This window comes from Echinops telfairi, unplaced genomic scaffold (genome assembly GCF_000313985.2).
Source record: "Echinops telfairi isolate 266 unplaced genomic scaffold, ASM31398v2 ScPeMD7_7467;HRSCAF=8505_1, whole genome shotgun sequence".
NCBI lineage: Eukaryota > Metazoa > Chordata > Mammalia > Afrosoricida > Tenrecidae > Echinops > Echinops telfairi.
In genome coordinates, this window is record NW_022111368.1 from 26,023,112 (window position 1) to 26,033,572 (window position 10,461).

The following is a 10,461-nucleotide window of genomic DNA, read 5'->3' on the forward strand; positions in this document are numbered from 1 at the left end:
CATAGATCTATTTCCCCATCCTCATATATAAATATATTTGCATATGTACATGTCTTTATCTAGACTTCTATAAATACCCTTTGCCTCCCAGCTCTTTCCTCTATTTGGGGCCTTTCTTCTTTGATTAATGTTAACCCATTCCTTACAAATCTTTGTTTCTTTATGGTACAGTTTCTTAACCTGGAATCTTAGGTCTTTAGGGAGTTCTTGTCGTGCATCATCAAGTTGATTCTGACTCGCCACAATCCTATGTGATGGAGGAGAACTGCCTTACAAGGTTTCCTAGGCTGTAATCTTTCCCAGAGCAGACTAGCAGGTCTTTTTATTTCTGAGCAGCTGAATAGCTTCCAACTGTAGACCCTTTAGCTTGCACACTTTTTAGTTAGCAACTGGGCCACCAAGACTCTTGATAGGGAGTTATGAAATCCCTTGCATTTTCTTGAGGATAACATGTGCGGGCTTTTGTTTCATTCTGAAAAGGGGTTCTTCATGAAAGAGAAGAAAAACATGTTTCTTTGCTTGTATTTACCCTTCTACTACCTTAATCTTCCTTCAACTTGAGGTTTTTCTCTTCCTCTCACAACCATGCTTTCTAAAAAAAGCTTACATTTTGTTTCCCCCTTTCTTTTGATTATTCGTCCATTTTTAAAAATGTATGGTGAAAGTGTACACAAATGATGGTACTCAAGCCTACAATTTTACATGGACAGTTCCCTGACAGTGGTTGCTTACTTCACGTTTCGTCACCATTCTCACTCCCTTACCCATATTGCTCTCTCACCATTAAGTTAGATCAAGGAAACTTGGTGGAGCAGTGGTTGAGCACTTGGTTTGTAGCCAAAAGGTCAGCAGTTCAAGCCCACAGCTGGTCTGCAGAGAAAGACAGCTGTCAGTGTCCTTAAAGAAAAGTTTATGGCCTTGGAAACCCAATGGGGGCAGTTCTACTCTGTCCTCTAGGGTCACTATAAATTGGAATAAACTTGATGGCAATGAGTTTGGCTTTGGAACTTAGGTCCTTTCCTTCTTAAAGTGCTCATCTAGAGTTATTGTTGTCAATTTGATATCAATAGATAGTTCTTTAAAAGAGTATACTGCTCAAGGAAAATATTTGCTGTTAATTGAGCTAAAATTTAGTTTAAAGATTCATGGGATAAAAGTATTTAAAAGTTGTTTCCAGGCAGTGGACTCAAAGGTTCCTGCAATATTAATGTATCCTGTAAGTCTGGTTTTTCTAAGAATTTTAAGTTCTGTACCTCATTTTTCTTTCTGATCAAGATCCACCTATGAGGACTTGCTATTGGATTAAAAGAGGCCAGGGAAAGAGAAAAAAATAATCCAAAATGACTCATTGGTTTTTGCCTTGAGCATAGTGCCATTTGCATGGGGAAGATTAGGAGGACACAGAAGGGGAGCAAGTTTCAGAGCAGGGTGCAGGTGAGGGAATGAAGAGATTTAATTTAGGCATTAAAGCTGAGATGATTGTGGACATCCAGTAAACACAGTATAACGTGTGGAATATGCCAATAGGTCTTGTTCACAATTCTTTGGAACATGGAGAGTGTATATTTTGTTTGGAAGAGGACAGGACAGAAGTACTTTTCCTTCCAGTTCTTTTCTCTGTATAGGCAGTTTTGGTGGTACTGTTGGTTTGGCACTGGGCTGCTAACCACAAGGTTGACAGTTCAAACCCCCCAGCTGCTCTGCAAGAGACAGTCAGCTATCTGCTTCCATGAAGATATACAGTCTCAGAAACCCTACACAAGGTCATTATGAGTCAGAGTTCACTCAACCGCTATAGGTTTTCTTTATATTGACTTAATATACTTTGGCATTCTACTGATTGGGCACTAATCATGCTGTATCCTAATTTTTAATTGGTTTGTTTCAGACTTCCCTAGACTGAATGAGGGTTGAAATTGTGCCAGACTCTATTCTAAGTGTATATGCGCTTTAATCCTCACAACAGCTCTGTGAGGCAGGTACTATTTTATAGATGAGGAAGCCATGACTAGAGTAATAACTTGTCCAAGGTAACTCAGCTAACAGGTGGCAGAATTTGAATTATGAACAGAACAGTTTGAATCCAGAGTACTTGCTCTTCACTACTATGCTATGTTGCCTCTCAATTGAGATTGATTGTACTTCTAGCTTGGATGTTTGTGATGACAATTTGCTGCTTATAAAATACTTTTACTTTGATTCTCTGAGAGCTATGCAAGAACCCAGCCTCATTCTAGAGCAGTCGTTCTCAACCTGTGGGTCGTGACTCCTTGGGGGTCAAATGGCCCTTTCACAGTGGTCACCCAGTTCATAACAGTAGCAAAATTACCGTTATGAAGTAGCAACAAAAATAATTTTATGATTGGTGAGTCACTACAACACGAGGAACTGTATTAAAGGGTCACAGCATTAGGAAGGTTGAGAACCACTCTCTAGAGGATAGGATTTTAGAGATCACATGATATGAAAGACCCTCAGGTGGTCTCAGGCTGGGAGATTGGCAGACCAGACAGTGAAATTTCAGATGTATCGATGTCTCTCTCCTTCAGTAATAGCACCTGCAAAGCTATTGTTGTTATTGTTGTTTGGTGCCATTGAGTCAGTTCCAACCCTCTGCACATTAGAAGGAAACACTGCCCAGTCCTGTGCCATCCTATGCTTGAGCTTGGTGCTTCTTAGAGACAAAGATGATGAGACTTCATCTCACATACTGTGGACACGTTGTCAGGAGAGATCAGTCCCTGGAGGAGGACAGCATGCTTGGCAAAGTAGAGGGCAGTGAACAAGAGAAAGGCTCTCAACAAGCTAGATTGACACGGGCTGCAACAATGGGCTTAAGGCTCTGAAGCTAGGGGAGGGAAAGTGGCAACTGTAGCAATGTGGCTCGAACTGGCCTGATAGATAGTTTTGCAGACTCCTTGTTTTACTCAGTTTTCCAAAGAGAAGAAGGAAGTTGAGTTGTGTCTGCTTTGACATTCCGCTTCATTACCAACCTTCAATTCGTATTGACACCTTCCTGTTCGGGTTGGTGGGGTCTAGGGAGAACTCTAGGACAGTGCTTGCGCTGAAGCTTTAATAATTAGAGAAGACATACCTGGACAAAGTAATAAACCCCAAAGTCAAGTCTATTGCTGTCAAGATGACTCCAATCATAAGTGACCCTATTGGATGGAGTAGAATTTTCTCATAGGGTTTCTAAGGCTGAAAATTCATAAACAGAAGCAGGCTGCCATATCTTTTCTCCTTGGAGTGGCTGGTGGTTTCTAACCATCAACCTGTCAGTTAGCAGCTGAATGAGTAACCATTGTGACACCATTACTCCTTGAAAAAATGGTTGTTGTCATTAGATGCTGTCAAGTTGGTTCTGCTCACAACGACCCTGTGTGCCACAGAATGAAACACTGGTCCTGTGTGATCGCACAATTGTGATATTTGAGCCCACTGTTGCTCTACATCTTCTTTTTAAATCATTTTTATTGGGGGCGCACGCAGCTCTTATCACATTGTGCCAAGCATCCATTGTGTCAATTACATTTGTACATTTGTTGCCCTCATCATTCTCAAAACATTTGCTTTCTACTTGAGCCCTTGGTATCAGCTCCTCATTTTCCCTCCCCCCTCCCCGCTCCCCCCTCCCTCATGAACCCTGGATAATTTATACATTTTTTTTTTCATACCTTACACCGACTGCTATCTCCCTTCACCCACTTTTCTGTTGTCTGTTCCTCTGGGGGGCGTATATGTTGATCATTGTGATCGGTTCCCTCTTTCTCCCCCAACCTTCCCCTTATTCTTCTGGTATCACTACTCATTATTGGTCCTGAGGGGTTATCTGACCTGGATTCCCTGTGTTGTGAGCTCTTATCTGTACCAGTGTACATTCTCTGGTCTAGCTGGATTTGTAAGGTAGAATTGGGGTCATGATAGTGTGGTGGGGGAAGCATTAAAGAACTAGAAGAAAGTTGTATGTTTCATTGGTACTATACTGCACTCTGACTGGCTCCTCTCTTCCTTGTGACCCTCTGTAAGGGAATGTCCAATTGTCTACAGATGGGCTTTGGGTCTCTACTCTGCGCTCCCCTTCATTCACAATGATAAGATTTTTTGTTCTTCAATGCCTGATACCTGAATCCATTGACACCTCGTGACCACACAGGCTGGTGTGCTTTCATGTGGGCTTTGCTGCTTCTCAGCTAGATGGCCACTTGTTTATCTTCAAGCCTTTAAGACCCCAGATGCTATATCTTTTGATAGCCAGCCACCATCAGCTTTCTTCACCATATTTGCTTATGCATACATTTTGTCTTCAGTGATCAAGTAGGGAAGGTGAGCATCACAGAATGCCAGGTTATTAGAACAAAGTGTTCTTGCATTGAGGGAGTACTTGAGTAGAGGCCCTGTGTTCATCTGCTACTTTAATACTTAACATATGAATATATGTACATAGATAGATTTTCCTATTGTTATATATAAATATATTTACCTATGTACATGCCTGTATTTAGACCTCTATAAATGTCTTTTACCTCCTAGTTCTTTCCTCTGTTTCATTTTACTTTCCTCTTGTCCCACTATCATGTTTGGTCTTCATTTGGGTTTCAGTAATTCCTCTTGGCTACATTGCCCTTGATCAAACCCCACCAAGCATCCTATATCCTCCCTGCCATCAATTTTCAATAACTTGTTCCCTTGTTATTTATTGAAATCTCCCTTCCTTTCCCCGCCTTCCCCTCTCCCATGTCCCCCTGGAACCATCGGTCCCATTGTTTTCTCCTCCAGATCATTTATCCTGCCTATCTTAACTAGATAGATATGCAGAGACAATAATAAGCACAAAAACTAGATAGAGCAAAACAACACAACAAAAGAAAACAGAACCAACAACAACAAAAAGAAAAGCCTATAAATAATTTGTTTGTTGACCTTGAGGAGTGTTTTCTGGTCAAGTCTGATGGGTTGCAACACCCTGGCCCCAAAGTCTATTTTTGGTATTTCCCTGGGGACTTCATTGCTTTGCTCCCCTTGCTGCTCTGTTGCACGCCCTTAGTGTTTTGCCCCAGTGTGGTGGGGTGAATTCGGGCACAATTCCTACACTGTGTCTCCAGTGTTGTCCCCCATAGCTCTGTGTGTCAGTGATGGATGTTGTGTCTCTTGGTGGAGCCAGTCCTCTGAGCAGTAATATTGTCCTCGGGGCTTGGGTGTGCTAGGAGGTGTTCCACTCTCTCTCCTTCCCTCTTAGTTTGCTCCTGTGTGCTCTGACCAGACACACCCCTCTCCCTGAGCTGTAGCTTCATGCTGTCCTTTGAAGCACTGTATCTTCTTGAAGGTCTTCCTTTTTTTGTTTCCCTTCCACTTTACCAAGCATAATGCCCTTCTCCAGGTACTGGTTGGTCTCTTCTAATAACGTGTCCTAAGTATGTAGGACCAACTCTTTTTATTCTTGCTTCTAAGGAGCATGATGGCTTTATGCCTTCCAAGACAGATTGTTTTTTGCCTTGCAGACTATGGTGCTTCCAGGATTCTTCTCCAGCACCATAATTCATTTCTGTCATTTCTTTGGTTTTCCTTATTCATTATGCAACTTCCATATTCATATGAGATAAGTGAAATTATCATGGCATGGGACAGGTGTACCTTAGTCCTCAAAGGAACATTTTTGCTCTTCAACACTTTAAAGAGGTCTTGTGCAGCAAATTTGTCCAATATAGTATGTCATTTGATTTTTTTTTGACTGCTGCTTCCACGAATACTGATTTGGATGAAAATAAAATTAAATCCTTGACAACTTCAGGTTTTGTCTCCATTGGTTGTATATTGATCCAGTTATGAGGATTTTGGTTTTCTTTACATTGAGTTGCAATCCATACTGAAGGGAACCCATCCTGAGAAGTCTTTAATTTTCATCAGCAAGTGATTCAAGTCTAACTCAATTTCAGCACACATGACTCGGTCATCTGCATATCTCAGGCTGTTAGTAAGCCTTCCTCCAATCCTGATGCCCATTCTTCATATTATCTTGCTTCTTGGGTTATTTTGCCCAGAATACAGATTGAATAAGTATGGTGAAAGGATACAACCTTGACATACACATTTCCTGATTTTAAACCAAGCAGTATATCCTTGACTATTTGAATGACTGTTTCTTGATCCATGTATAGGTTCTGAATGCACACAATGAAGTGTTCTTCCTGTTCTTCTCAATGCGAGTGATAGTGTGTTGTGATCCATATAATTGAATGTTGTTGTGTTATCAATAAAATACAATTGAACATTATTCTTATAATCTTTGCTTTTAGCCAAGATCCATTTGATCTCAGCAGTGTTATCCCTCATGTCATGTCCTCTTCTGAATCTGACTTAAATTTCTGCCAGTTCACAGCTGCAAATGTTTTACAAATTATTTTCAGCAAAATTAACTTGCATGTGATATTAAGGATATTGCTGAATAATTTCCGCATTCTGTTGGGGCACCATTCTTTGAAATGGGCACAAATATAGGGTTGTTTGTTTTTTTTTTTTAGTTACTTGTCCGGATAGCTGTCTTCCAAATTTCTCAGTATAGGATGAGTGAATGTTCCAATGCTTCATTATCTTGTTGAAACATTTCAGTAGGTGTTCTGTCAATTCTTGGAGCTTTGATTTTTGCTAATACTTTTAGTGTACCTTGAACTAATTTCTTCAATATCATTTGTTCTTAATATGCTATTTCTTAAAATGGTTGATTATCAGCCAATTCTTTTTGTACAGTGACTCTGTGTATTCTTTTCATGCTCTTTGGATGCTTCCTGTGTAGTTCAATTTTTTGTCCAAACAGTCCTTCAATGAATATTGAGACTTGACTTTTTCTTCAGTTCTTTCATCTTGAGATTTACTGAGCATGTTCTTCTTTTTGGTGTTCTAATTCTGATCTTTTCATTATCATGCTTTATTTTGCTCTGTTAAGCTGCCCTTTAACATTTTCTCTTCAGCTCTTTTACTTTATCATGCCATCTATTTGCTTTAGGTAATCTGTGTTCAAGATCTGCCATCCATTTTGATATTTTCTTTCTTCTCTTTTCCATGACTTTTTGCTTCATGTATGCTGTTTTTGATGTCATCCCAGAGCGTTCCAGGTATTCGGTCACTGGTTTTCAATGTGTCATATCTGTTCTGGAGATCTGTTCTAAATTCATGGCTGAATTTTAGTACCCATGGACCTTTTTTTTTTAAATAAAGTAAATAGCTACATAAAAGTTTTATAGTCAATATATACAGAAGTCCCAGTGAAGAGGGTTTCATATGGGATGGAGAAGACAGGAATGTCTCTTGGAAAATATGAAATTCAAGATGAGTCCTAAGTGTGTCCATTAGTTCAATGACGAAAAGCAAGGCCAAAACTTCTGTATGCATAAGGAATGAGTAGAATATTTTGATTTTCATAAGTGAATTCTAAAAAGCATAGGAAAAGAAACCCACTGTCAATAAGCTGATTCTGACTCATGACTCATAGTGACCCTATTGTAGGACAGAGTAGAACTGTTTCATAGAATTCCTGAGTCTGTAAGTCTTCAGAGATCAGAAAGCCTCATTGTTCTTCTGTGGAGTAGCTAGCAGGTTTGAATGTAATTTTTTGGTTAGCAGCCCGGTGCTTAACCCACTGTGCCACTAGGGCTTCTTATAAAGTATTAGTGGGATATAAAGTCAGAGAAGTCAATAGGGACCAAATTTTGTAGAATTCTGAATGCCAGTTAGGTTTACATTAAAATAGACTCTTGCTATTTAAAGTGTTTTAGTCCCATAAGGATTTCCAGGAACCCTTTCAGAAGTGCAGAATCCCAGGCCTATGTGAGTAAAAATCTGCATTTTAACAAGATTTGTTTAACCAGGTTTGTTAGTATGCTCATTTAAATTGGAAAACTACTCCTTTAGTGGAGGGTCATTTAATTCTGTTATCCTAAGTTGAATGTCACAGAAACTATGTAAGAAATGCTGTTCTTTTAGTTTGACCCACAGTGATTCAAAAAATTAATAATTTTAAACATTCTGTGAGATTAAATGTTGACATTCGGAGGTTCTGATAATTGCTGGAGTGAAGAACAGAAAAACAAGGTGTATCTTGTTTTGGGAAAGAAAAATAAGTCTGCCAGACTGGCTAAGTGCTAGGTTGCATAGGGCATAACAGAAGTCAGTGATGAGGAGACCCTGATTCTAGAATTCCCTGAACATTAGATTTTGGAGAACAGTAGCAGTGTTGCAAAGAAAGATCTAGGATATTGTAGGAAATTCTCTCTTCCTTAACATAATTGGTGTGTGGAACTAAGTATTGGCCTGTTAATTTCAAGGTTGATGGTTCATATCTATCAGCTGCTCCGTGAGATAGAGATGAGGCTATCTCTTTCCATAAAGATTTACAGCTTCAGAACCCCTTACCATAGGGTCACTGTGAGTGGAGAGCAACTGGCAGTTGGTAACATAAGGGAATGAAAAAAATTATTTCTCCAAATTGCAGTTTTTAAGATACCTGGATACATTGTTAAATTTAAAAAGCACAATGTAGACAGATTAGGATGTATAGGGTAATATAGTGAAAAACCCTCTAGCTTTTCTTATTTTGCATATGTGCAAGTATAACTGTAGGATACATTTCCAGAAATTGAGTGATTTGGATACTGAATTATTGTGTACCTTTATGACTTCGGTTCTATTTATAATGGAAACCAAAACTCAACTCACTGCTCAAAGGTTTTATAAAATTATTCTTCCTAAGTAGTGTATCAATTTATACTCCCATCAGTGATATATAAAAATGTCTATTTATAGGTCTACCTTTTTCATCTTTGCCATGCTGATGATTAAAAATGGTCTCTTACTGTATTTTTTGTTTTAGTTTATATTTTACTCTAAAGGGTGAAGTTGGATATCTTTAAATATACTCCATTGCCAGTGTTCATTTTCATTGCCAGTATTTCTTTTTATTACTTATAGGAAAATTTTTGATAGATTAGGGAAATTAGCTCTCTGTGGTATGGTAATAAATATTTTTGTTTATATACAAAAGGAACAGCAAACATCTAGCTAGTGGCTACATCATTGAACAACACATGTCAGTATTTGAAGTATTTGTTAGCTGCTGGTGTGTCAGCCTTTGACACATGGTAACCCCAGGTACAACAGAATCTTAGGCTACAGAGCCTTGCCCCATTTCCGTGATTGGTTGTAGATCAGACCATTATGATCCATAGGGCTTTCATTTGCTGATTTTCAGATATAGGCCTCTCGTCCTAGTCCATCTTAGTCTTAAATCTCCAATGAAACCTGCTCGGTTACCATAGCAACATGCGAGCCTTAACTGATGGGTAGTTGCTGCGCCCAAAGACGTGATTGACTAGGAATCACAGTTGGGTCTCTTGACTACTAGAATTCTACCACTGAACCACTAGTCTTATTTTGTTGCTAACTGGTATTTCCTTAGAACAGTCACTACCTAGGGAATGGAATGGAATGGAGTATATCTTATTTGGAAAGGTGTAGTTGGGTTCATGCTTTTATATTTGAAAAACACAATTTTGGGAAGAATGAGGAGCTGATATAAAGGGCTCAAGTAGAAAGTAAATGTTTTGAGAGTGACGATGGCAACAAATGTACAAATGTGCTTGACACAATGGATGTATGTATGGATTGTGATAAGAATTGTACAAGCCCCCAATAAAATGATTTTTAAAAAAGAAAGACACAAAATTTTAAATAATATAAAATTTAAAGATAATGAAGCTTGATGAAATTCTCTGGACTGGTGGGAGATAGATAAAACCATTGAATAATGTATCTAAAATATTGTTTATTTTTAAATTTTATTAATGATTACAGGAATTCTGAGAGCTGTTTTAAACCGAATATTATTTTCTCTTCTTCCCACTAGGTTACCACCAAAGAACATGATTTTGGTCTAGGGGCTCCAATTTCTGAAGTTGAAAAATACCAGAATACTCTCCAACTAGAACAAGAAGTGAAAAACCAAGATAGATTCATCTCTACATTGAAATTACAGGTTACATTAGTTTATATGCATATTAACCTGAAATCATTTGGGAATGAAGGGGCTATTTTAAAATAAGGAAATGGAGAATAAATAATTACTAATTCATGTTTATTTAAATCATGTGGGTGTAAAGGCATCAAAGTTTTATCTCAATCAATTTGATGCACGTAGGTTGAGGCAGTGAGTACAACTGTGTGCCAAGTGCTATTAATGCTAATCCTTCCAGTACCTAGTCATAGATAACCACTTCCTAGCTTGTGAAAAAGGGATGCTATATTACTTTGCAGACATAGAAACTGAAGTTCTAAATTGTTAAATAGTTATGCTGTTCTTCTAATGTGTTAAAGAGCTAAGATTTAAACCTAGCTCCCTGAACTCCCAAGTTCAGCAATCTGTCTGTTTTTCTAGTACCCTACATGTGTTTTAACCAAAACTTAAAAACT

General features: G+C 38.6%; 1 protein-coding gene across 2 annotated transcripts in view; it reads left to right on the top strand.

Moving 5' to 3' along the window:
- TSGA10 (testis specific 10) overlaps positions 1 to 10,461 on the top strand; it is a 132,666-nt gene that overhangs the window by 3,328 nt on the left and 118,877 nt on the right. For both annotated transcript variants that reach the window (XM_045283956.1, XM_045283957.1), the window contains exon 2: positions 9,899 to 10,027. In XM_045283956.1, the coding sequence (XP_045139891.1) occupies positions 9,899 to 10,027 (129 nt within the window). The remainder of the gene's footprint in view (positions 1 to 9,898; positions 10,028 to 10,461) is intronic.